The following is a 22,826-nucleotide window of genomic DNA, read 5'->3' as shown; positions in this document are numbered from 1 at the left end:
TGGGCTGGTCTAACTTGGTACTACTGGACCTACGAACACCCCGCCCCGTACAGGCCGCGTCCAAGTAGAGGCTAATATGGGGTGATGGTGACATGAGATCTGTTAAACGGTCTTATCCGGGGTGCGGCCTACAGTAGTTTTATGGGTATTTTATGGGTATCCAAGCCGCAAAAGGTGGTCTGATCATGACGCGGGTAAATCCATCCTCAAAATGGTCAGACATTTGGAGTGCTCCAACAGAAAATGGAAAATCATAACGTTGATTGGGTGCTTTTGCATTTGATCCACTGAGAATGTTCGGATCTACGGAGTCGAGGGAGTATCGTGGTAGAAAGATCCCCATCCCACCAACTGAGCGCCACATCTCAGACACGTGATGAACTGAATGAATGTTCCAAATACAAAGCCGTAAGCTATCTGATACTGCTCGGATTCTATAACTTTCTGTTCATCCGTTGTGGCGATATTATAATCATGACTTTGTCTTGCATTGCACCTTTCCAGTACCATCACGTGATATGAATACTTACCTGGATGCTCACAAGGGGCACCCTGGTCAACTACGAGATGGAATGGATAATGAGGCTGGTGAGGTACATCTTCGAAAGGAGGGTTCTTTCCTTGTATGTACATACTGTAGTGTAACAAACCACCCTTCCTACCCCTATGTCACTTCGCTTAACATGGTAGGATTTCCATAAATACCTTAATGTCACATCTACCGGGGCAAGAAAAGCTAAGAATTACTGATTACTGTAATCAGTTACACCCGTGCTTTTATCCTACCCTACTCCTACCTAGGTTTAGCAGGGTTTGAATAGCAGGCTGTGCTGAGACTCTCGAAACGCCTCCACCATTGATAAGCACGTGACTATAGATCCTAATCTACTATATAGAGAGGTTCAACTCTCAGAAAGAGAAGTCTGAAATCCTTGATTCATCCAATGATCTGTCTTAAACCTTACGTCGCAACAAGATCTGGTAGACTCAAGTCACATGTTAAACGAAGCTAATTGCCGGTTAGCACCAGGAGGAACTTCATCTTCTTCATCTAACCTCTTCTCCCTTCTAACCTTTGATGAACAGAATCCAGGTAACGCTCCCCGCGAATCACCATTGCGAGATGGAAAATTCTCGGCTGAGGATCCAGTTCGTGAGCCAGGCATTCTCTAATTCCAGGTACCTGGTGACCTCTACAGTTCCTCTCGGCGCAACGTGCCAGCTACGATATGGGCCATCGACGAGATGTATGAATGCCAAGTTGACAACATGTCAGAATCCACAGCAAGGCTGAGCCCCTAGTCTAAGAAAAGCTACAGTTGGCGAGGCTTTATAATTTGGGGTCTCGGCGCAAGGTCACACCCTTTATCCGCACCTACTCCGTAGAGGCTCAAGAAGAAAAAAAAACCGAAACCACCACTCGAAATGGACATCATCGTTGTGTCGTGCCGCAACCTAATATTGTTTTGAGTACTTGGCATACTTGGCATCTAAATCCGTACCAGAGGTCTTTCTGATTAGCAGACCAGATGCAATAGCGTTTTTGTACCGTCTTGGCGGGTTCAAGCTACTGCGGAATTAAAGTACAGCTGAAGAGCAACCTTGGCAAGTTGGGAGTTATATTTTGCGTTATGCCTCTGTATTTTCTCACTCGTTGATTTTATCTAAAATTCTTTGCGGGATCTTCTTTCTCACTATATCACTTACAAAATGGTTTCCTCAAACATGTTATTGGCTTTACCCATCGCCGTTTTCCAGATCCTTGGCGTCGATGCCACTTTTGAACATGTCGTTTTCCCCCGTGACAATGAACCTGAAGCTTTTCAAGACCACCTACTGGATGACACAGGTGTTCTTCCCCGTGCGGTTCCAGCAGCATGTTCGTACGCCTTGGACGCGATCGAATATTGCTCCTCCATAAGCCCTGGTTTCCTGTCCATGGTACCTTCAAGGCAAGCACCCTGCCTTTGCTACAGCAGCACAGTCTGGCTTCCCAGCGCTTTCGACGGAGCAGTATCGACCTGTGCAGACTTCGCTGTGACCGCCGATCCGGAAGATTATTCAGGTATAGCTCCGCTCAAAGGCTTCTGCTCCAGTGTTGGGAACATCAGGCCCGCTAGCACAGCAGCTGGAAACACACGAGTGTCTTCAGCATCTGGAGCATCGCGAACGCCAGCGACGACTTCTTTTTCCTCAGCATTCATAACAGCCGCACCCTCATCATCTCGCCGAATATCCCGAAACCCAGGCTGCTCAACCGTCAGTTTCGCCCTCTCATACTGCTCCTCCGTAAGCCCCGGCTTTCTCTACATGTCCTCGACCGATCAAGCGCCCTGCCTCTGCTATAGCACCTCAAGCTTCAATCCGGGATTCTTCGACGACGCCGTTCAGACTTGCGCGGACTATGCACAGACGGCCGATCCGGCAGACTACAGCGACATCGCATTCCTAGAGGGTTTCTGCTCAAGCGTAGGCGACGTCCTGCAAAATACACATACAGCAGCTCAAACGACACGGGATGGTGGAAGCACGACGGCCCTTACCGGGGGCTCGCAAACGGGAAATACGGAGCCGGGCACCAAGACTGCTGCTTCTTTAGCGTCCGCTGCATCTTCGTCTGCTGCTTCAACTCCCTCTGTGACCGGAGGGAATGGAGGTGGAGCTGTTACTGTAAGTCGATTTGAATTGACACATCCTCTTTCTCCAAATCAACCGACCCCCCTGCAATTGCATACACACAAGAAACGGGCAAACAAACAAGTAATACTAACTCCCACTCTCTTCCCTAGGTCACAGCCACATCTCCCGCTGCAGCAACCACGAGCCAAACCAGCTCTGCGTCTGGATTGACAGTAAATAGGGCACTTGGAATAGTCTCCGTAGCTTTATCTATATGTGTCTTCCTCCGATAATCAAACTAGTACGCGGATTGTAGGTGGTGGATAATAGGTTTGATTGGCGCTATTAGACTTGATATAAGAAACATTTAAACACGTCTACTATCTAGCATAATACTAAATCAGGTATTTTCAAAGTCTGGCCTGTTACGCTACCATATTCAAAACCAGCCCTATACATACATCTCTTTAAATAGTTTCAACTACTATATCATATCATCTTCCTCCTTGATAAAACTCCCGCTTCACCCCCTTCCCGCCTCAGGTATCCAATCAACAGAAAAACCACAGACCAATCCTTCCTCAAAACAATTCAAACAAATCAATATACTCTACTTCATTAGCCAGCTACCCATGCTCACTCGCTAAAAGAGCGCGATTCATCTCTGCCCTCTTGGCTCGGTTCCTTCAATAGCGGAAAGGGAGTTGGGTAGCTGCATTCATGACACATACACAGGCACATACATACCTAAGGTATCGCAGGAACACAATTAATAACTCAACTCAACGCCTTTTCATCATCCCTCGCAATCTATTCACGCCTTATAAGTCGTGCTTTGCATGTGCGTGCGTGCATAATAACATACATTACTCAACTAATATTTGTATAAATGTTTCATCTAAATTCATCCCACCCCATCCAGTCCTTCCTAGCGCCAGCCATAGATAGCGCCTAGCTATATCCACGCATGCATATAAACCAACCAACGCCATCGATCCCTCGTTACTATACTAATACACAGCGACCACCCAAAAGTTCTATGATACTTCCCGAACCTTTGGGGAAATTTTATTTTTATGTACTCCGCTTACTATCGCGTTTCTTCACCTCCAGCACCAGCTCCTGTATCAAAGATATTCAACGGCCACTGGACTTGCCCCGCCAGGTGTCCCTGATCTAGGACCTCCGCCGAACTCGTCGCCATCTCGTGCGTTGATTGCGCGACGTTTGTATGTATGACTCCCGCTCCAAGTTGCATCAAAGCAGTGGCTGAATAACTTTCTTGCGGATCGAGGGAATTGGTCAGGGTGTTTGCCCACTGCTGCCATGCTTGTGAACTCGAGCTGGGGATTTGCGAGTCGCGCCGCTGCCAATTATCTGGGGCGATTTGGCTGGCTTGTGTTGCAAAACCCGCGAGGATAGGTGCTTCTTGTGTTCCAGAGGCAGTATATGGTGTGTATTGGTGGTTTTCTTGTGGTGTGTACGCGGAGCTTGCAGACTCGGCATAGTTCTGGTATTGTGTCGCTTGTGGGTAGGGCGTCTGCTGGTGCGGTAGATGGTCATCTGCTGGAAGATATGCAGATACAGAGGCTCCATTTCCATTGGATGTGGTGCTGTCGAAGTTGTATGTCGAAGGCTTGGAGTATGTGCTAGTCAAAGGCGGCCCTGAATGCTGTGGGGGTGATTTGTCTTGTTTTAAGTTATTTTGTGTGAATGTATTTCTAGTTGGCAAGGCCCGACTTAAGATACCGAGAGTTTGTTCAGTCACATTTCTTACTGCATCTCGAAGACGCATGCCAGAGCCTGATAAAGTGAGCATGATTCTCATAAGAGATATGTATCAACTCACCTAGTAGGAACCCCACATCACTCATTATTTCTAACCAGGAGTCCATTTCCCGCCTCAATGCCATTAAATCGGCTGCAGTCAACTCACTTCGCTTTTCCCACAGAGAGAAAAGCGTGGTAGTAATCGCCAGGACATAGACAGCACTTTGGTACCAAGTCGTATCCAAACTTTTGTATTTGCGCAGTTGTTGGACTGATCGGAGCATGTTGCGACAAGATTCAACGCAAAGCCTCATGCTTTCAGACCTGAATGTGGCATCAGTAGTTCCCGCGACAGATGGATGCCGCAGAAGAAGGCGGTATTCTTGCTCCCATGTCTCTGTGTAGAGGCGAAATACGCGACGCTCTTGTTCATCTTGACCTATTTCTTCGCTTCGAAGTTCTCGTGGGAAGCTTTCCTTCCAAGTTGCAAGTTTCGCCTCTAGAGAATGAACAGTAGACATGTAGGTATCTGGTTGGCGGCGAATGGCGTATATCGTATTGAACATCTCTATGAAGAGAGGTACGAGACGAAATGCGTGCACTCCAATCTTATGGAGACATTTGCCTGGCCTCGTGGTGTCTAGCCCGTTTTCAGAGAGCAGTTCGTCGTCCACTTCTTCCGGCAATTCACAGTCAAAATCTTCAAGCCTGAATGTCATTGGACGGTTAAGCTTCCCAGCTAGGGTTACATGGATTGTGAGCAATGTCCAGAATGTGCGCTTTCGCATTTCCTCATCTAAAGGGTTCGGGGGATCATCGCTAACCCATTTCTTGGCTGATCGGTGAAGTCCCAACTCAATCGCTTGTGACATTGCAATTTGCGTCAACATCCAGCTGGCGCCGGGCTTTGGAAAGTTCCGGAGATGCACGCATATCAGAGTTAAGGCCTGGCAATCTTTTGCTGTGCGGCTAACGCAGATCTGGTAGAAGAAGCTGAGGGAGTAGTGATAGTGCTTGTTGGAAGTGTTGGTAAGTATCCGGTGTTGTTCGGGGTCTTTCCGGTTACGTGTGGCGTATTGAAAGAACATTATAGCGAGGACCATGTGGACGATAACGGTTTCTGCAACTGAAGGTCTGAAGGTCGGATCGTCATACCAAGATGTCAACTGTAGTCATTAGCGGAATAGCTTTAGATATTTATAAATTCCATAACTTACCAGCTTCATAAAGGTCGGTTTGTGAAGCAAAGGTACAAATGGATTTATTACACGGAAATACCACATGCAATACGTAAAAGCTTCCTCTTTTGGTGGCAAATTCACCCCCTCCAACCTAGGATTAATGTTGAGCGTAGATTGTAGGAACGCTTGGTATGACTTGTTATATATTGTCTGATGTGACGAGATTTTTTCTGGCTCGTCCATGTCATCAGATTGGAAATCCGCGATATCTATGGTCATTCCCAGGATAGAGAGTGCCGTGCCTTTGATTTCGCTCAAATATAAACTGTCCATAGAGACGCCCAGGTGCTCATCCAGCCCGGCTTCAGTTCGCGAATTAGGCAATGTGGAAAGCATGTCCACGCTCTGATGTTGAGACGCCATAGCATTGTCAACTTGAGGGGCATATGCCGATGTTACCGGACTCCACACCGGAGCCTGTGCACTCGATGGATGATTGAAAGTAAAGTTGGGAGGTGCAGCTTCGCAGTATTCGTTCGATGGCTTGACATCGAGCCCATTTTGTATACATTTCTGTTCTAATTCGCGAACTCTCTGCTCTAGGTTGTGCTTCGCATGCTCGAGGCCCTCGACATATCCTCTCTGGGTAGCGCGGCCAGTGATACGATCGGTAGTTCGACATTCTGTATTATTTGCGAGACATGGAGAGCATCCTCCAGGAAGTCCATCGCATCGGATCTTGCGGACCTGAACGTTGAGGGGGAGCATTAGCATGGGTAGGTATGAAAGACTCGCTGAGGTCAACACCAATACGCACCTTACATCTATCGCACGCCTGGCCGGTTCTCGTCGAAGTCTGCAACTTTGTTCTGACCTGCTTAGAGAACTCTTCAGGGCGGTCCGTCTTGTGTTGTTTCACAGGAGTGCCGTCGGGTTCACCAGACGCAGTTCGTTTGCCGGGCATGGTCGCATCCTCTTGTTTTATGCTGGGAGCCGTGGCCGTCTGATACGGGCACCTGTATTGAAATCCCCCACCACCTGCGACTACGCCTTGGACGCGTGAAGGAAGGTAATCGCGTCGTATAATATCGTAAATTGGCGTTGTATAATAAGGATATTGTTCAATTTGCCCTTGTCCAGGATGTGAGAGCTGTGTGCAGTTGCGATGAGGTAGAGCGGCGAAATGCCATTTTGGAGCTAAACCGTTTGGGCGTGGCACGGATTACAGTAAGGGGTATAGAAAGAACAACACCTCTATCTTGCCTTTTCTAAGATGTTATTGGTGCCGGACCAGTCCGGGTTTGACTCTAAATGTAGAGTGAAGAAGAAAGGAAAATATTAGGAGCTGTTGAGATGGTGGGTATTCCCCGGTGGAAGGTTCGAATCTCTTGAAAGCAGATGAAGATGAAGATTCGTCACATTTTTACTGCAAGAGGCTCTCAAGTAGGTAACAATCTTCAGCTCATGCAGAGGCTAAAGAAAGCATCCATACCAGTACATATGCTGTTCTGTAAATCTGCATACCTAGGTACATGCAAATCTTCGTATTGCTGTCCCTTGCTATAGTACTTCGGAAAGTGGGGATGCGGCCAAGAACAGCCTTGTACATACATCCCCTACCTTATAGCTATAGTACGGTAGCTCTGTTTTCACCATGATGGCTTAACATCTCATTGAGTATTTAGTAGATACTATGTCGTTATAGATGAATAGATCAATGGATTCGTAGTACTCATTCCCCTCCTCCCATATCTCACAATGCCTGCAGTAAGCCATGCAGCATTTTTCTATTTCGATCCAGCAGACCAATCCTTTGGAATCCTGTACGACTGACGACACCACCAGGCGGAAAATACCCATAAAGCTTGGCAGTCTCAGTCAGCACCTTAAAAGGCATTCTTCAGTGGGGGATAGAAAAGAAAACTGTCTCAACTGTGTACTTCGTACCCTGCAATGCATACAAAGCCTTCCTTCTGATATCTTCAACATCATCTGATCCTTGACCTTACATACTGGATTGATACCTCAATATAGCATCAAAAGCATTAGCGGGGGAATAAGGTTCCTCACTACTGTAGATCCGGTAGATATCCACGCTACCAACGCTCCCCATCTAAGCCTAGAAAGCGGCACTAAAACCCCAACATTCGCAATATCTCGCGCTCGAACCCAGCCTGCCGCATAAACCCCAGCCGTAGGTAGATCCCCCGGAAGACCTGCAGGAAAACATACCTGGACAGGCCGACGAACCGTCTCAGACGTGTGACCACCAACAATGGCCCTCCTCGAAACCATCCACCTGGAGCACCTCCCCACGACCCCCATCCACATTTCCCTATACCGCAATGTCAAAAACGCACCTTTCCTGCAACAGCAACTCCTCGCTGGAAACACCGACTTCGAATACGCATTCATAGATGCCAGCGTCGTACGTCCCTCCCTTCGCTCCCCATCTCCATCTCATCTCCATCTGCCCCAGCCTTGTTCACAACTAAAATAATCTCTCTCTGTATATACATCACGTGATGCATATAGACTGACAAGCACACTCTCTCCCACCCCATCAGATAGTCTCAAGAATACACGTCCTCTCAGCCGCCTACCGCGCCATAAACGCCCTGCACTCGCACCGCCTACGCAGCCGAAACGTGCATTCGGAAATCGTGTTCTCACTAAGCCCGAACAACAATGTTGGTGTACCCCACCTTAAAACGTCATAAAGCTCTCACTCACACAGTTTTCACCTTGCTATTAGATTGCAGAATCGTTCCGGCGCTTTGGGATTACGGCGACTACGGAGAATTTGCTGGTTGTTAAGGTTGGGGGGGGAAGGGAAGAAGTGAAGAGGCATTTGGAGGGTGCGGTTGAGGGAGAGGCGGTGGGGTTTGAGGACGGGATTTTGAAGGGGGATGCTGGATGTGGGGAAGGTTAGGAAGGTTTATAAGTTGAATAGCGGTGGTGGTGGGGGTAAAAAGGGATTGGGGAATGGGGTGGTGAATGAGGAGGAGGAGAGGAGGGAGTTAGAGGTTTTCGTTTTGGGTGCTATGGCGTTAAGGGGGGCGTCGAATTAGAGAAAGGCATCACTTTGAGAATAAGTAAGTGAGATGTCTGTCTTAGCCTATTATGCAGAGAATCGAAAGGGTAGTAGTTGTTGAGATGCAACGTGCCAAAGTCGCGACAAGATCTGTAAAACAGCACTAGTCCAGTGTTGAAGAACTCCGATTTAGAGTGATAAAATTCTTTGGTTTCACCATTGTTGATGAGGTATTGTTCCTCACCAATCCATCTCTGTGGTGTCCCAGGGAAGATCTTCGTCATCGATGCTAACACACAAGAAATGATCACACGCATCTCTAACTTCCCTGCCTGTTGCTGCTGCTCCAGCACAAGATTACTTTCCATCAGCACATCCAAACTTACCTCGTCCACACCCGTATCGTTGAAATCAAGGCAGACATACCCAGCCTCCAGCTTCTCGTGGAACTTCAGGAAATAACGAGGCATGCTTAAATACTCGGGCCCTTCCTCACGGGCTTCAATCGCCGCATCCCGCAAGTATTCCGTGAAATATTCAAGTGATGAATCGTCGGCGGCCTCTATGGCCCTGGTAATGGCTTCCTGCACCTTCGCGATCTTGTGAGACAATTCGTGCCGAGCAATTTTAGCAATCTTCTTCAGTTTGGGGTCCTCCAATTGTTCCCAACACTCATCCCCCCAAGGGCCTAGGACCCATATGAGACACTCTCTGAACAACGTAGAGTTCCTAAGCTTTGCAGCCAAGGCAAGGGTTTCGCAGGGAATGCTTCGGATCGAAGCTACAAGCATAGGACTTCTCATGAATGCTCCATCAAGAGTATGGGAAAGAACTGGAAGCGCGCAATAGTAATCGGCCAGCCCGGTCATAGTTGTGAGCTCCGTGCAGTTTCTGATCTTATATGGTTTGAGGTACATGGCACAAAGCAGTTTTTCAAAGGCCTTCGACTGGTATTTCTTGTAGCCCCTGTATTCTGAGAGATTGATGGGCTCCTATTAATGATTAGTTATACAGCCATGCTCTTCTGATGCCTTGCCTAAACCCACCTTCATTGTACTGGTAGCGGCAATCAAGTGCCAGTTGCCCTCTTGGTCAGATTCGGCATCTTTATCAAGCTTCGTGACCCATTCATATTTGAACTTCGTCGGTGTAGACCATTGTGCAGGCAGAGCCCCGGTACTGGCTGCCTCTACGGCGGCTGCCTTATCTGGCGAATCGAGAAACTTCCTGAAGAAAGCAGAGTAAAGCTTCAGGATGACTGAATGGACGTGGAACTCCTGATCAAAGACCATAAGGCGAACATCGGCTTGAAGACCAGGCGATTGGAAAACGATGGGAGTTGGGGAAGAAGTAGCCGCGGCGCTGGTTTTCTGCTTTTTTTTTACGGGCGGCGCCATTGTCACGGGCTTGACAGTCTCATTGGTGTGGAGGTTATTATCCAGTGAGGATTGCGGGTGGAGCACTGGAGGTCGATATCGTATTAGGAGTTGGAGGCTGACAGTTGAGCTTGAAAAGGAATTGCGTGGGGCGAAGAAGCAATTCACCTAGGTCGGCGCTCGAAGCGGCGATATTAAAAGTGCGGACCGGGAGGATTGAATCCTCCAAATTGGGAAAGAGCTTAGGTGTTGGTCTCACAAGGTGATCACTTCACTACACGTGTAGGTCCGTATTTGATGGTACTGGTGGTCCATTGGTTGTTGGTTAGCTAGTTAATATGGTGGTTGCAATGCTGCGTAGAAAGGCTCAGACAATATTCCCCATACATTAGGGGAAGCTTGGACAGGAGATAGTACAGTTCTATTTCATCTTCGGAATATTCAAAACTCAGGTGGATCCAAATAGATGTAACTCCTCTAGACTGCAAAGTACATTCGAGAGATCAACTATGGATTTCCCCGCCAAAATATGGCACCTGTCCTACATGCATACACTGCTCATGAATGCTGTCTTTGGCCGAATTCGCCCAAAAATGTCCACACTCCACGCCGTAGTACATTTCTAAATGTCCACAATCTAAAATTTCCAGGCTACCAGTGCCTCCCATAGTTACACAAAATTGTACTTTCCTACTATGTCTCCATGTGTTATACATTATCTTTTGATTATGTTAGCATATGTAGAGCGCCACACTTAGATGTTAAACTGTCATACCTGGTTGAGAACCTTCGCCACTACCAGTATCTCTCATTCCTGTCCCATAGGACGTCTACCTCGTCAAAATCTGCGCAGAGAAAGTAATGTGCAAAGTCGCCAGCTCCAGACTTCCCATGTAAACGGTCCAAACGGAGACTGTTGCGCATCAGAGGCTCCATGGTATGCTGGAAGAATGTGTTCCTCTTATAATCAACATCGTATATGTTTCTGGCGACGTATGGCCAGACAACTTCACTGAATTCCCGAATGCTCTTGTCGCTCCACTGCTTAGCATCCGCACATAGACACGTGAACGAATCGCCGTCTTCAGCAACGACGCCACTAATAATCTCGTGTTGAATCAAGGTCACGGTAGTATTAAGCTTGCCAGAAGCTAATTCGAGTCTCTGGAGAAGTTTTGGGTCGTCGAATTCGTTCATCTTGAAGTCTGGAGCGTGGATTTGTCCAATTGCAAGTATCAACGAGTCATGATACAACTCTGGACATCTCATTTCGACTGCAGCACGTAGGGCCGCAGAAGGGTCGTCCATAATCAATTCAATGGGATCGTCGAGTCTTTGAAGGACTGCAGATATGGATGTCGACAGCAATGGAAGCGCCATGTAGTATTTGAAGGCTCCGACCAGGGATACTAATTCCTCGAGAGATCCAATCGTGAATGGAAGACGATATGCTGCGTTGAGAAGCTTCTCGAATATGTCCTCTTCTTGTGCGCGGCTTCGAGTAAAGAGAGACAGGTTGAGTGGTTCGGCCTACATGACGAAGTTAGACGTATTCGGTCAAAAGGACCTAGAAGGGAAAGCACGCATGCAGAGTGACTACATACCTTCGAATCATTGTTGACAGGGCCCCAGCCTTTGCCGTCCTCGTCAACCTTAGTGATCCAATCATACTTGAATCCAGAAGCAGGCAGAGGTTGTCCAGCTTTGTCTGCAGATGTCAAGAATTTTCGGAAGAAGGGAATATACTCCTGCAGAATCTGGGAGTGGACATGAAACCCCTTGTTGAAGACTGTGATACAGGCATCTGGGGAGCCAAAACTTGGTGAAGCATAGATTACTGGGCTTGATGTAACGTCCGCGTTGGAGTCAGTGGTGGTGGCCATATTTGACAATGAAGGTTCCGATTTTGGTGGTTGTTTGATCGAGGTCTTTGATGTTGAAGGCTTCCGGCTCTGGTGGTTTTCAAGTTGAATATATAGTCAGGTAACAGCTGACGATATGTGTCGCCAAGAAGGAGGCCATTTCACACATTCGTTCTGATGCAAGCCAGCAGTCAATACTGCTAGAAGACCAGGGTTAATTCTACGGAACGCCAATCACCTGCAGTAGAACATAGTAAGGCTATGATGTGAATATATATAGAGAGAGATGACGCCACTTGTCGGGAAGGTTTGCTTCAAAGCATAGTCAAACAGCCCTGTTTTTATTGAACTTCCGCAGGATAAAGACAGAACAGAAGACAAAAGAGGCAATTTTTACCGCACGTAATCACCAAGCCTGTCTTCGGATACATTCCGCCATGCTTTGGTTTAGCCTAGGTTGCGGCGCAACAACTGGGCGAGAATATTTATCATAACTCTTGTGAAAAGGAAGACAATAGAGGCATGTCTGCACCATGGTCATGGCATTCGCCAAAGATCAAAGACTTTTCAACCACTGTTCAGAGGGGTTATACCCCGGAATAGCATCTCAAGAGAGCATTTCTCCAACTGCTATGAGCCTGCAAGCCACACTGGTAGAATGGAAATGAGAGAGGCCTGGGCATGGCTCCGCTATAGCAGTCATCCCTAGGGGCAGACAGTTGCTCACAAATAGCAGGAAGACAAAGCATTTACAAACCACTTTTCGCAAGTGCGCTTCTAAAACAATACTTTAGAAAACTTTTCCATGTCTTGGGGAGTGAGAGAAATGGAAGCAGCTCAAGTGAGTGAGGTTGAATAAGGGTCGAATTGTCTTGGCACACTAGAGCCAATTCGGACATCCCCACGAAACCTCAGATGAATATCGATGACGCTAGCGACGACTTTGAAACGCAAAAGAGAGAAGAAATGTCAAAGTACTGAGAATGCACCTGCTTGCAAGTGCATTGCAATCAAGTGGCAATTACTGCCACTAGTTAATGTCTTTTGATGATGTAGCCCCGTCTTCATATTCTCAGCGCTTTGGTTTTGCTTTCAAGGGTTCCTCGAGCTGGCCATGCTGTGCTTTCTCTCTGCATTCGTTGATAGTTAGCTCTAAGTATGTCGTATTGTGGTTCTGCTCACTGCTACGCACAATGGAGGTACATGGAGGCTCAGATTGCTGGCTCAGATTGCCCGCCGAGAAACTATTCGCTGTTAGAGTTGAAGACAAAGGGGAGAGGGGCTGTGGGCGTGTTGGGGCATGTGAATAAGAAACGAATGCGTCTCAACATACCATCAATGTAGAGTCATTAGGGGAGGTGTACCCAATAACTCAAGAGAAAGCGGCTTGGACGAGTCTCAAGGAGAAGCACAAGTGAGCAGCAAGCCTTTTCGGTTCAGCGAATCCTAGTATGTCAATTCATAGACGAGAAACGATGAATAAGTCTTGAGATATAATGTCTCGATTCGTCGGTGCTTCCGAGCTGGTTCAACACAAAAGAAGTGTCACATGATCGGTGTTAAATTCTTCCAGTTGCTTCCTCAAGACCTGGTCAGCGGTGTAAGATATGTTGAATTGATCTTGTCGAATGCCTTTGATGAAGTTTCTGCTGGTGGATTCCTTGGGCTTGGCCAGGGGTTTTATACCTCGACATCCCATAACTCAAGTGGGTGCTCACTGCTCTCCAAATCGATACTGGTTGCTAAGTTTGTAATATAGTCAATCAAATCATGTCAAGCAATCGAGCGGTGAGTCTTGTGGAATGGTATGTTTGACGAAGATGCTTAAAAGTTTGTGAGACAGTCGCAAATAGTAATGCAATGCGACGGGACTGCGGCTGTATTGATTGCAACCTTCCATTTCCGTAAATCAGGCAAATATACTCGTCTTGCACCCTTAAATATCCATGTTGATAAGAAGTCCGGACCCGATGTAAATCCACCCCCATGCCCTCAACCACGTAAATCTATTCACAATCCATTGAAAGTTTGCGCCCCAATCATTTTCCCCCATAACTTCCGTCGAAACTGTCAACTTGCCTTGTCCCTGGCCCCCACCCAACCGATTGCTCCAGTCCCATACCTCTCTCTCTACCAATCACTTTCAGTCTTATCCCATGGAATTGTGTTTGGCTCAAAGCAGAGGAATGAGTCCTTAAATTTCCCTTTGCCTGCTGTTGCACCCGTCTTATCCAGGAACAACTTGCTCTTCATCAGAGGTCCCAATACCCTCTCAAGCTCCTCCTCGCAGATTCTCTTCTCGCAGGCCATTTCAAAGCATTCCCTGAGATACATCGGCTTCATAACCTTTCCGTCAGACATCGATTTTGTTGCGAGTTTAGCCATATCCTGCACAACTGCACCGTATTTCTTCGGATTAGCGTGGAGATCAAGGATGGCCTCGTGGGCCTTCAAAAGCTCAAGTTGGAACTTCTTATAAACTAGATCAGCCATGTTTTTCAATGTAGGATGGGTGAGTCTAATATATCTAGGCGAGGATGCAGGGCCTAAAATGTGAACGAAAGCCTCTCTGAAGAGTAGCTCATGGCGCAATTTGTATGCCGCCAATAGAAACGAAGAAGGGTTGTTTGATATACTTGGAACTAATCCAGGACAAGTGCAAATCGGTCCAAAGAGGGAGATTGACACAGCAGGAAGGCAACGATATTTGTCAGCCAGCTTCGTAACGCATAACAGCTCTGCACCGCTAGCGATTTGGTAGTAGTGGCTGAAGATCGCGCATAGCATATCCTCAAAGGCCTTTTCTTCCAGCGACGAATTCCCCTTGAAGAGTGATCCAATCTCCTCACATTCAATCTATAGTGGCTATTAGCAAGTGTTATCAATTGAAAAACAGCTATTACTAGTAATTACTTTTTTCTCTTGAGAAAGCCTCCAATGTCCATCTACGTCGACATCGGTATACCACCTAGATCGGAATAGTGAAGAATCGACCGCTGGACCCTCATGGTTCAGGGTATCTAATGCCTCTCGAAAGAAGGCAGATTTCGATTTCAATATCAAAGAGTGCACATGGAACTCCCGGCTGAAAACCTTGATGTAAACATCCGGTTTCTCTTCCGGGATTGTAAAGATGAGGGGGAAATCGCCTTCAATCTTCTGTTTCTTGCCCGATAAGAACTTCACATTAGACGCCGTGCCCGAAGTTGGCGATGAAGATGACGGCAGTGTAGAGCTAGCGGAGAGTGGTTCGGGAGTTGGCGAGTCGATCAGGCGTGCAATACGCTGGCTGTGAGTTCTCTTCGACATGATGAGTAGTATAAATAAGGCAGCGTGAGATTGGTGGTTGGAAATAGCAGGTTATGGATGTTGATGTTGAAGTGGAAGTGAGGAAATACAAAGTGAATCTGATGATTGCAAGTCAGGCTTGGGAGCGGAAAGTGAGAAGTTAGTTGTGCGCGGGCAATATATCTGAATCGGGTATGGAGGAAAGAATGGGTGCTTCTGCAAGCAACGATGAATTGGTTGAGTGATTCTGACTCGGCTTTCGAAAGAAGTCTTGCCAAAATCTACTTAGATTCGGGTGTGCAAAGAGGAAGTTGGCTGCGCGAGTTGTGGAGAGGAATTCGAGAGTAGGTGAATTCAAGGGCGCTTGTTATGAGGAAAATCGAGGGTGGTGACTTCCTTGTTGGGAACTGTTTATCCTAGGGCAGCATTAAGCTAGGTATGTTGTATTCATGTTGGAAGTCTATGCAAGTTTAGTATAAATTTAGCAGCATTGCTGTAGAGGCGGTGAGAATTGTGGGATCATCTGCGTTGTAATTCAGGAAGGGGTGTATCTGTAGTTATACGACAAGTCATTGGCAGTCTTACAATGAAGTAGGGGATTAGAAGAATACACTAGAGTGCTACACATGTTTAAAATCACATGAAATTTGTAAGGCTTGTCCGGCATCAATGTATACGTAGCAAATTTTGAAGACAAAGTTTTTATTTCACTGACAAACCCTTCCCACTTTCATCTAGGCCCCTGTAAAAAGAGTGCCGTTACCATACAGACAGCAAGCAAACCCATTATCCATAGTCTATTACCAAAACACGCTACCAGTCAACAGCCTCTTTGTCCCATGGGAGCTCATGATCCTCAATCGAGGCACACAAAAACTTCCTCTCATAACCTGGACCACCTGCTTGAATGTGGACTGGAGCCGATATCAACCTAGCTAGACTCATGTTGTTCGATAACAACTTTTCGAGGGTCTGAAAAGCCTTTAAGGATCGGCTACACCAAAACAGAGAAGTCGGCGGAGGATAAGAATTGTACACAAGTAGGAAGAAACGCGCAGTTCCGGTAGTCGCATCCGACTCCAATGTTTTAACCGCATTTTCAAAAGCTTTGCGTACTGTCTCATTAGCTGCTGTGGCATGAAGAATATCATAGGTGACCTTGTGTGCTTCTGCCTGGAGCCGATTATAGACAGTATTAACGACATGGGCGAGCTCTGGACTAATATCAAGTCTAGTGGAATCTTCAACCCAGCCGGAGACAACATGGACTAAAGCTTCTCGGAACAGAAGTGGATGGCGTAACTTGTGAGCTATCTGCAGGGCCATGAAACAGCTGGCCGGTATCTGTCGTATCAATTCTGGGCTGTGCAATAAGACACTATCAACTGAACGAGAGACGGCGGGAAGTGCGCAATAGAAATCGGCCAGTCGAACAATATCGCTAAACTCGCGCATAGAGCTAACAGTGTACCGCTCCCGGTACAAGGCGTACAATAGTCTACAAAAGGCGAGTCTCTCCATTTGCGCTTGCGATTTCCGTCCCTTCTTCAGGTTTTTGTTATTGGACTGAGAGGTAGTGGTCTAAACAGTATTAGTATATTTCTGGGATTGTGATCAAATGTTGCAAACCTTCAGGTCAGGAACGCCCTCTGCGGGCGTTGGTGAACTTCCAGCGTCCTGTGGGACAGCCTTCTGGTCATCACGCTCGAGCGCGACTTCTAGTCCCCAAGTACCATCATCGTCAACTACAGAGACATATTCGTATCGAAAAAGCGCCGAAGCCGGGGCAGGTGTCTTATCAGGAGAGTCGAGGAAGGTGCGGAAGAATGTTGAATAGAGTCTCAAGATTGCTGAGTGCACGTGGAATTCTTGGTCGAAAACCTTTAACCGGGTGTCCAACTCCAAGCCCGGGAATTTGAAGACGATAGGCTGCCTGGGGCCATCGGCAACTGGGGTCTGACTGGCAGAGGGCATCTCTGTGATGTTCTTCTTGATTGATCGCAATAACTATGACTTTAAGAAGGTACGAAGGAAGTAGTGTCGAGATGTTGCAGGGAAAAAAGTTCTTAAATAGAAGGAAAAGATTAGACTGGATGTTGCAGTTTAACATTCACATACCTCAGGTCATTTGGAATCGCAAGGTTAAACCTGCCTTGGTAGTAGGATTCACTTGAGCGCAGTAAGTAAATCGGCAACTGCGACTGGCAGGTAGTACGCTAGGAAAACGATGTTTCCAAACTTTTCGAACTTGGTTTGAACGTGAAAAGCAGAGAATAAAAGTCATTCCTCGAAGTGTCTGAGGAGAGATAGTTGCCAAATCCTGGACCATGAAGACACGCACGGAACAGGCCAGAAAACCTTTGAATGATATTCTAGAGTCATATTTAGCATCTTGTAGTATCGCGCGTAGCCATCAACTGAGAACATTTTCATTCCAAGGACATTAATACAGATGAAGGGGGGGAGATATCGTTGCAAACCTGTCACCTGCTAATCACCAGAATCTTAGTCCGTGCTTACGTAATACTGGTCCTCATCTCATCCCACTTCCAATTTCAGAGTCCTCTTTTTCCTTCCCTTTCTTGTTCACAAATCCCGAGGGATTAAGAATCGTCTAGTGAGGAAGGAAGTTCAATTCTATGCCTACTGACAAGTCGACTATAATACTGGAATACAAGACAACCAGCGCCATTCTGAACGTACCATATCCAGGACGAAGATCCAGATTCAAATATCTCATGCGCAACAATCGGTAGAAAGCTTTTGTAAATCACTGCAAACAAAAGCCGCAGTCATCTTGCCATGAGGTCGTAAATACCGTGAACAAATATCATGAGAAAGGGACCACACTTCAAAGTCCCACTGCTAGTTGAGAAGTTTCAACCTAGGATCGTCTACCTCTTTCGAGTGCCACCGATATTGGCATAACTCGGCCGTCCATCTCTAAGTCATTGCTGTCTTGAGCTCAAGCGGTGAAACACAGGGATCTTTTGAGAATGTCGTCTGGAGACCGGCCCATGTTGCCTCAGCTTGCCTATCAGACACCCCAATACCCATGCTGTAATCATCAAGCTTGCTTTTAACCTTGATGGCCTCGCCCACATCTGCAAATACAATGGTTGCATTGCCACCATTGTATATCCAAACCAGTTGGATCATATCCGGTCCAACCCCCGCGTACTTCTCGCAGAACTGCCTCAACGACCTCTCGTTGACCATGAAGAAGAATCTGGACTTGACCATAGTAAGGCGACGAGTAGCGTATGTCGGAGAGCCCATTGCTTTGATATTAGCATCCATTGGGAAAGGATCCCCTCGGATGGCATCGACGACGAACTTGAATCGACCCGGGCGACTGTCGGCTCGCTCTTTGCACAGAACTTGGTAAAAGGACTCGGAATCCTGAGCGTATTGAAAGATGATACCAGCGTAAGGCTTTCCGTTACTCTCATCAGTACTAAATGTGATGCTTCTCAACGGCCCTTCGATAACGGCGTCGGACACTTCTTGAAGTGTTAGGTGTCTCGGCATATCCAGCAGGAATACAACGCGTGCCTGGTCGACCATGGGCTCATCACTGATGACACTTGGTGTACTAGTGAAGCGACCAGCAGGCTTGACTCGAGGACCGGTGAAAGCTCTGGCTGGTGGGTGTAGATTGATGATCTCGGAGTCTGGGTTGGCGGTGAGGGCGATGCTTGCCCAAGAAGAAGCTGGTGTATAGGACGATTGCCCAGGAGTGTCACCAGGTGAGTTCGCCATACGCTCTTGCTTGATGACTGGGGATATAGAACTAATGGCCTCGGTTATTGGTGCTGGATCCTGAAGTGAGAGCCCCTGGAGTGAGAGATTTTCTGGAGGGGATGGGTGCCCATGAACCGTTGAAACACTTTGATGGGCCGATAACGAGCCCTCTGGCTGATAACATGCGCTTGATAGTGGATTGTAAACGAATAGATCGATCGCAGAGTAACAAACCCGCAGGGAAAACTTGAGTACGTCCTCTGTACCATCTCGGTGGGGCTGCCACATGGTAACTTCCATCTCATGGATTCGACCCAGAACCGTCGCTGCGTCCTCCGCGGTAGGCATGACAAGCCAACGGAACGTGCATTGGGATTCCGTATCAACGATAGTGACTGTTCTTTCGATCTGGGCGCCACCGAACGAACGAGCCCACCTAAGGAAGTCCTTACAATCACACGCGAAAGTAAACCCAGCAACGTATATGGCACGATGCTCTTCGTGTTGTCGCCTGTATATCTTTGGGATACAGGGAATGACATTGTCGGGATGGAGGTTCGCTGAGGAAAGCCAGACGTCTTCGTACCCCCCGAAAACTGCGTCGATCTCTTCTTGTGGATATGTGCCCTGAACCCCCGACATCATACGTTCCTTGAATCCGACGAGAGTGTTGTCCTCCATGGTGCTACCTGACTCTGGGTTGACTTGGGATTGAACTTGGTGCTTGCTTGCTGTCTAATAATTTCTTCCCTCTACGCATCAAGAGTGCCCACATGTACACCTTTGAGAGTGAATGAGAAACCCACAATTAGCTCAGTGGGGGTGCAAACGTTTGTCGAGCGAGGTGCTCTTTACACTGTTAGCTTCGGAAGCTTGATCTACCGATACCCATTGCAATTGGAAATGGCTCACCTCGTCGAATTGGCTTGGACCAGCTTTGTGTCAGATTCTTCCTCGGATTGCTGATTTTAAGTGTTTGTTTTACAAACGCCGAATTTCTCAAGGACACGCTTGCTGTGCGTAGCTGTGGCTATGTGGTCGGTCGCGTCAGTTTGATATTGGCGGTAGAAAAGGCACAAACCCGAGACACTTTTGATTTTGTGAGCGAGTTCTGCGCGTGCAAGGGTCGTCTAATGCCACTTCCCGCCACTTGATGCGGTGTACGGAGTACATATGTGGCTTTTCTCTAGGAATCGAGCAAGCCACAACTCTTGTAGGTTGATGGTGTTGATGTGGGGCAAATCGTCCTATATTACTTGCAAGGAGGGGAATGTCTAATTGTCCCGGAGCTAGTTGTGATACAATTGCACATGTGCTTGAGACTGGTAATCCACTAGCCAGGATCTCTCGGTAAACTCAAGGAGACCGGATTTCTGTAATTCGGCCGTCCCAATATTATCAGCTAGCTTCTTACCCTCTAATGCCAGCGTGTTTGAGGGCTGAGTGAGATTGCCTTGAAGTTTTTAGCTAGTGCTGGAACTTTCATTGCTCGGCACAACTTGTTTGCTGCATTTTCAAAGCATATTGATATCATATAATGAATTGTTAATCGTCCAATTGCGTGATTGATAGATTAGTGCGAACACTTGGTTCCGAAATTGTGTTTGTGGAATGTGTTTGGTATAGAATGAGCTAGTCATCGGTTCAGAAGCAAGCGGTCTTCCACATGTATGAGCATAGAACAACTTTAGCAAACCCCACCTTATCTTTCCTTTGGTGCATGAAGTAGCTTGATCTGTCTTGCTCATATGTTATCACTAGCTCACAAATAAGAGAAGTGTCCAAATGGGGGTTTCAATCATATTTGCAAGTGGGAATCTCCTCATAGGAGTCACTACCTCAATTTCGAGCAGTCTTCTAGATCAATCTTGAGTGCAAGTTAGATCTTGAAAATCCAATGGTTCTGCCGAAATTCCTCGCAACATAAGATACTAAAACCCTTTGCAAGTCCAACATCCAAAACCCAGTTCACTTCGTAAACTCAGCCTCAACTTGCCCTCCACAACGATGGCGTCAACTCTAGGTGACCTCAGTCAATCCTCGTCTCCCGATGATACTACTAAAACTTTTCAGGGTTTACCAACAGAAATTCGATTGAAGATCTGGAAAGAAAGTCTTAAAGATCCACGTGACGTTCATGTCAGAGTCATCACCACATCATTCAAGGGCAGTGTGACGACCGCTTTCAAGCTGATGGGGAAGGGCCTTGAAAAGGAACCTTCTCTCATCTATACCTGGTAAGTAATCTTGTTTCTATATTGGGAGGCTGCAGTCTCTTAAGAAACTCTATATGCAGGAGTACTAGCTAACAGCTGTGCATAGCCTCGAGTCTAGAGAAGAAGCTTTGAAAATCTATGTCAAAGCATTTGAAACTTTTGGAGATCAGTCCGATGATATCTACATCAACCCTGATATTGATACACTTATTATTCACATCCATAATCCGACCCGCGGCTTCGAAAGCTTCATCCTTGACCAATCTGTTCGGGCTGAAAACAACTCTTACATGGAACCACCCTCCATTCGCAACTCTGGAGATTTTGGTCAAACCATCGGCTCTGGTTTTTGGGCCAGTATCAAACAGCTGGAATATGGCTACGCCCGGATGGAGTCTAGCCCTAGAAATCAACACGGATTTGATGAATACATTTACGTGTTCTCGGCTTCTGCAAAAAGAGGTAGACCTTATGAGGAGGGTCATAGTATTGAGAGCATACCTGGTACCGAGGCAGATATCAAGCAGAGACTTGTGAAGGCTTTAGAAAGGGGGCTTTCGGGTCCTGTCGCCAATATGTTTCATTCTAATTATTGGGATGCGGAGAGATGGGTAGCGGCCTGTAAGCTGCTGGTCCGGGAAGAAAATAACAGGCTCAGACAGCAGCAGGCGTATGAATTTGCTTAATGAAGAACTCCGATCGTAGTGAGTGGGCATATTTTGGAACGTTTATGGGCAGCACCGACACCTTTTATACAATCCACAACTCCGCACTTGAATAGCCTGAGATGAAGCCATTGGGTAATGCAAGGTCAAATGATTAGGTATCCTTAGGTGTACTTGTCGTTCTTTCACTTTTATCGTTGTTTCCAAGATTGGAGTGAATGGTGAGACCAAGGGAAAAATAGCGGTATGGCGTGCCTGGGAGGTTGCTCAACTACCTAACCTGCGACCGCCACGAGCGAAGAATGAGACCATATAGATTGTGTCCGTCATTGGTATTGATAAGGTAGACTAACTCAAACGAGAATAATCCGTAAGTACCATACTGCCTATTGCAGTCCAAAATTTCATCCCTTTAATAGCCGATCACGTGGCTACCAGTCCAGCCAGCCCACCTTCTCAAGAACTCCGATCGATTCAATTTCAACCCCTCCTTCAACACATAACAACCCAAATACCCTCAAAAACAATTCACAACCATGTCATTGAGCTTCTCTCCTTCGACTCTATCAACAACTCTCGACATGTTCACGCGTTTCCCCGACTTACCTACCGAGCTTCGGTTGAACATATGGAAGAAGGCTCTGGAAGAAGCTCGCGACGTGCAAGTCACAGTGTACCCCCCGGACGCCAGTGTCCAACCCATGGGTACCTACTTCAAGCTGGAGGGAGAGAATCCGGCTCTTCTGCATATATGGTAAGTGATTTGGTCACTGGGCTCCTCATTTGAGATTACCCCTTCCTTCCAAGTCTGTTATCCTCATAGCTGTATCAAAGGTCATATTTCCTGTTCCTTGACGGTGAATCTCGACTCGGACAGTCTCTCATAGGTCATATGAGATAAATGCTGACAAGTCTTCTTAGCGGTGAATCCAGAGAAGAAGCCTTGAAAGTCTACATAGCCGTCTTCGAGACCGCACACGATACAGCCCGTCGCATCTACCTCAATCCCTCTATTGACACCCTTTTCACCTACATTATTTATATTGAACAACACGTGTTTGATATAACGCT

The 22,826-nt window shown here is 47.0% G+C and overlaps 5 protein-coding genes across 5 annotated transcripts; 1 reads left to right on the top strand and 4 right to left on the bottom strand.

The window, feature by feature from the left end:
• Window positions 1-3,709: 3,709 nt before the first annotated feature.
• acu-15_2 (Transcriptional activator protein) lies at window positions 3,710-6,534 on the bottom strand (the record flags this gene model as incomplete). Its single annotated transcript, XM_031148627.1, has 5 exons — window positions 3,710-4,291; window positions 4,397-4,422; window positions 4,469-5,555; window positions 5,607-6,317; window positions 6,388-6,534. The coding sequence occupies 5 exons, from the start codon at window positions 6,532-6,534 to the stop codon at window positions 3,710-3,712; spliced, it is 2,553 nt and encodes an 850-aa protein (XP_031007126.1).
• A 1,311-nt stretch (window positions 6,535-7,845) lies between these two features.
• On the top strand, window positions 7,846-8,641 carry cgi121 (EKC/KEOPS complex subunit; the record flags this gene model as incomplete). The annotated part of the gene is made up of 4 exons (XM_031148626.1): window positions 7,846-7,998; window positions 8,138-8,260; window positions 8,326-8,453; window positions 8,476-8,641. 4 exons carry the CDS (start codon window positions 7,846-7,848, stop codon window positions 8,639-8,641), a joined length of 570 nt encoding a protein of 189 aa, XP_031007131.1.
• LHYA1_G003656 (uncharacterized protein) lies at window positions 8,613-10,001 on the bottom strand (the record flags this gene model as incomplete). The annotated part of the gene is made up of 2 exons (XM_031148625.1): window positions 8,613-9,596; window positions 9,651-10,001. The coding sequence occupies 2 exons, from the start codon at window positions 9,999-10,001 to the stop codon at window positions 8,613-8,615; spliced, it is 1,335 nt and encodes a 444-aa protein (XP_031007130.1).
• Window positions 10,002-15,943: 5,942 nt separating this feature from the next.
• On the bottom strand, window positions 15,944-17,104 carry LHYA1_G003655 (uncharacterized protein; the record flags this gene model as incomplete). The annotated part of the gene is made up of 2 exons (XM_031148624.1): window positions 15,944-16,711; window positions 16,760-17,104. The coding sequence occupies 2 exons, from the start codon at window positions 17,102-17,104 to the stop codon at window positions 15,944-15,946; spliced, it is 1,113 nt and encodes a 370-aa protein (XP_031007129.1).
• A 969-nt stretch (window positions 17,105-18,073) lies between these two features.
• Window positions 18,074-19,555, bottom strand: LHYA1_G003654 (uncharacterized protein; the record flags this gene model as incomplete). The annotated part of the gene is made up of 2 exons (XM_031148623.1): window positions 18,074-19,385; window positions 19,461-19,555. 2 exons carry the CDS (start codon window positions 19,553-19,555, stop codon window positions 18,074-18,076), a joined length of 1,407 nt encoding a protein of 468 aa, XP_031007128.1.
• Between the last annotated feature and the right edge of the window lie 3,271 nt (window positions 19,556-22,826).

This window comes from Lachnellula hyalina (assembly GCF_007821495.1).
Source record: "Lachnellula hyalina strain CBS 185.66 chromosome Unknown contig00033, whole genome shotgun sequence".
NCBI classification, from domain to species: Eukaryota; Fungi; Ascomycota; class Leotiomycetes; order Helotiales; family Lachnaceae; genus Lachnellula; species Lachnellula hyalina.
Note: the sequence above shows the minus strand (reverse complement) of the source record. Positions and strands in the feature narration are given on the sequence as shown.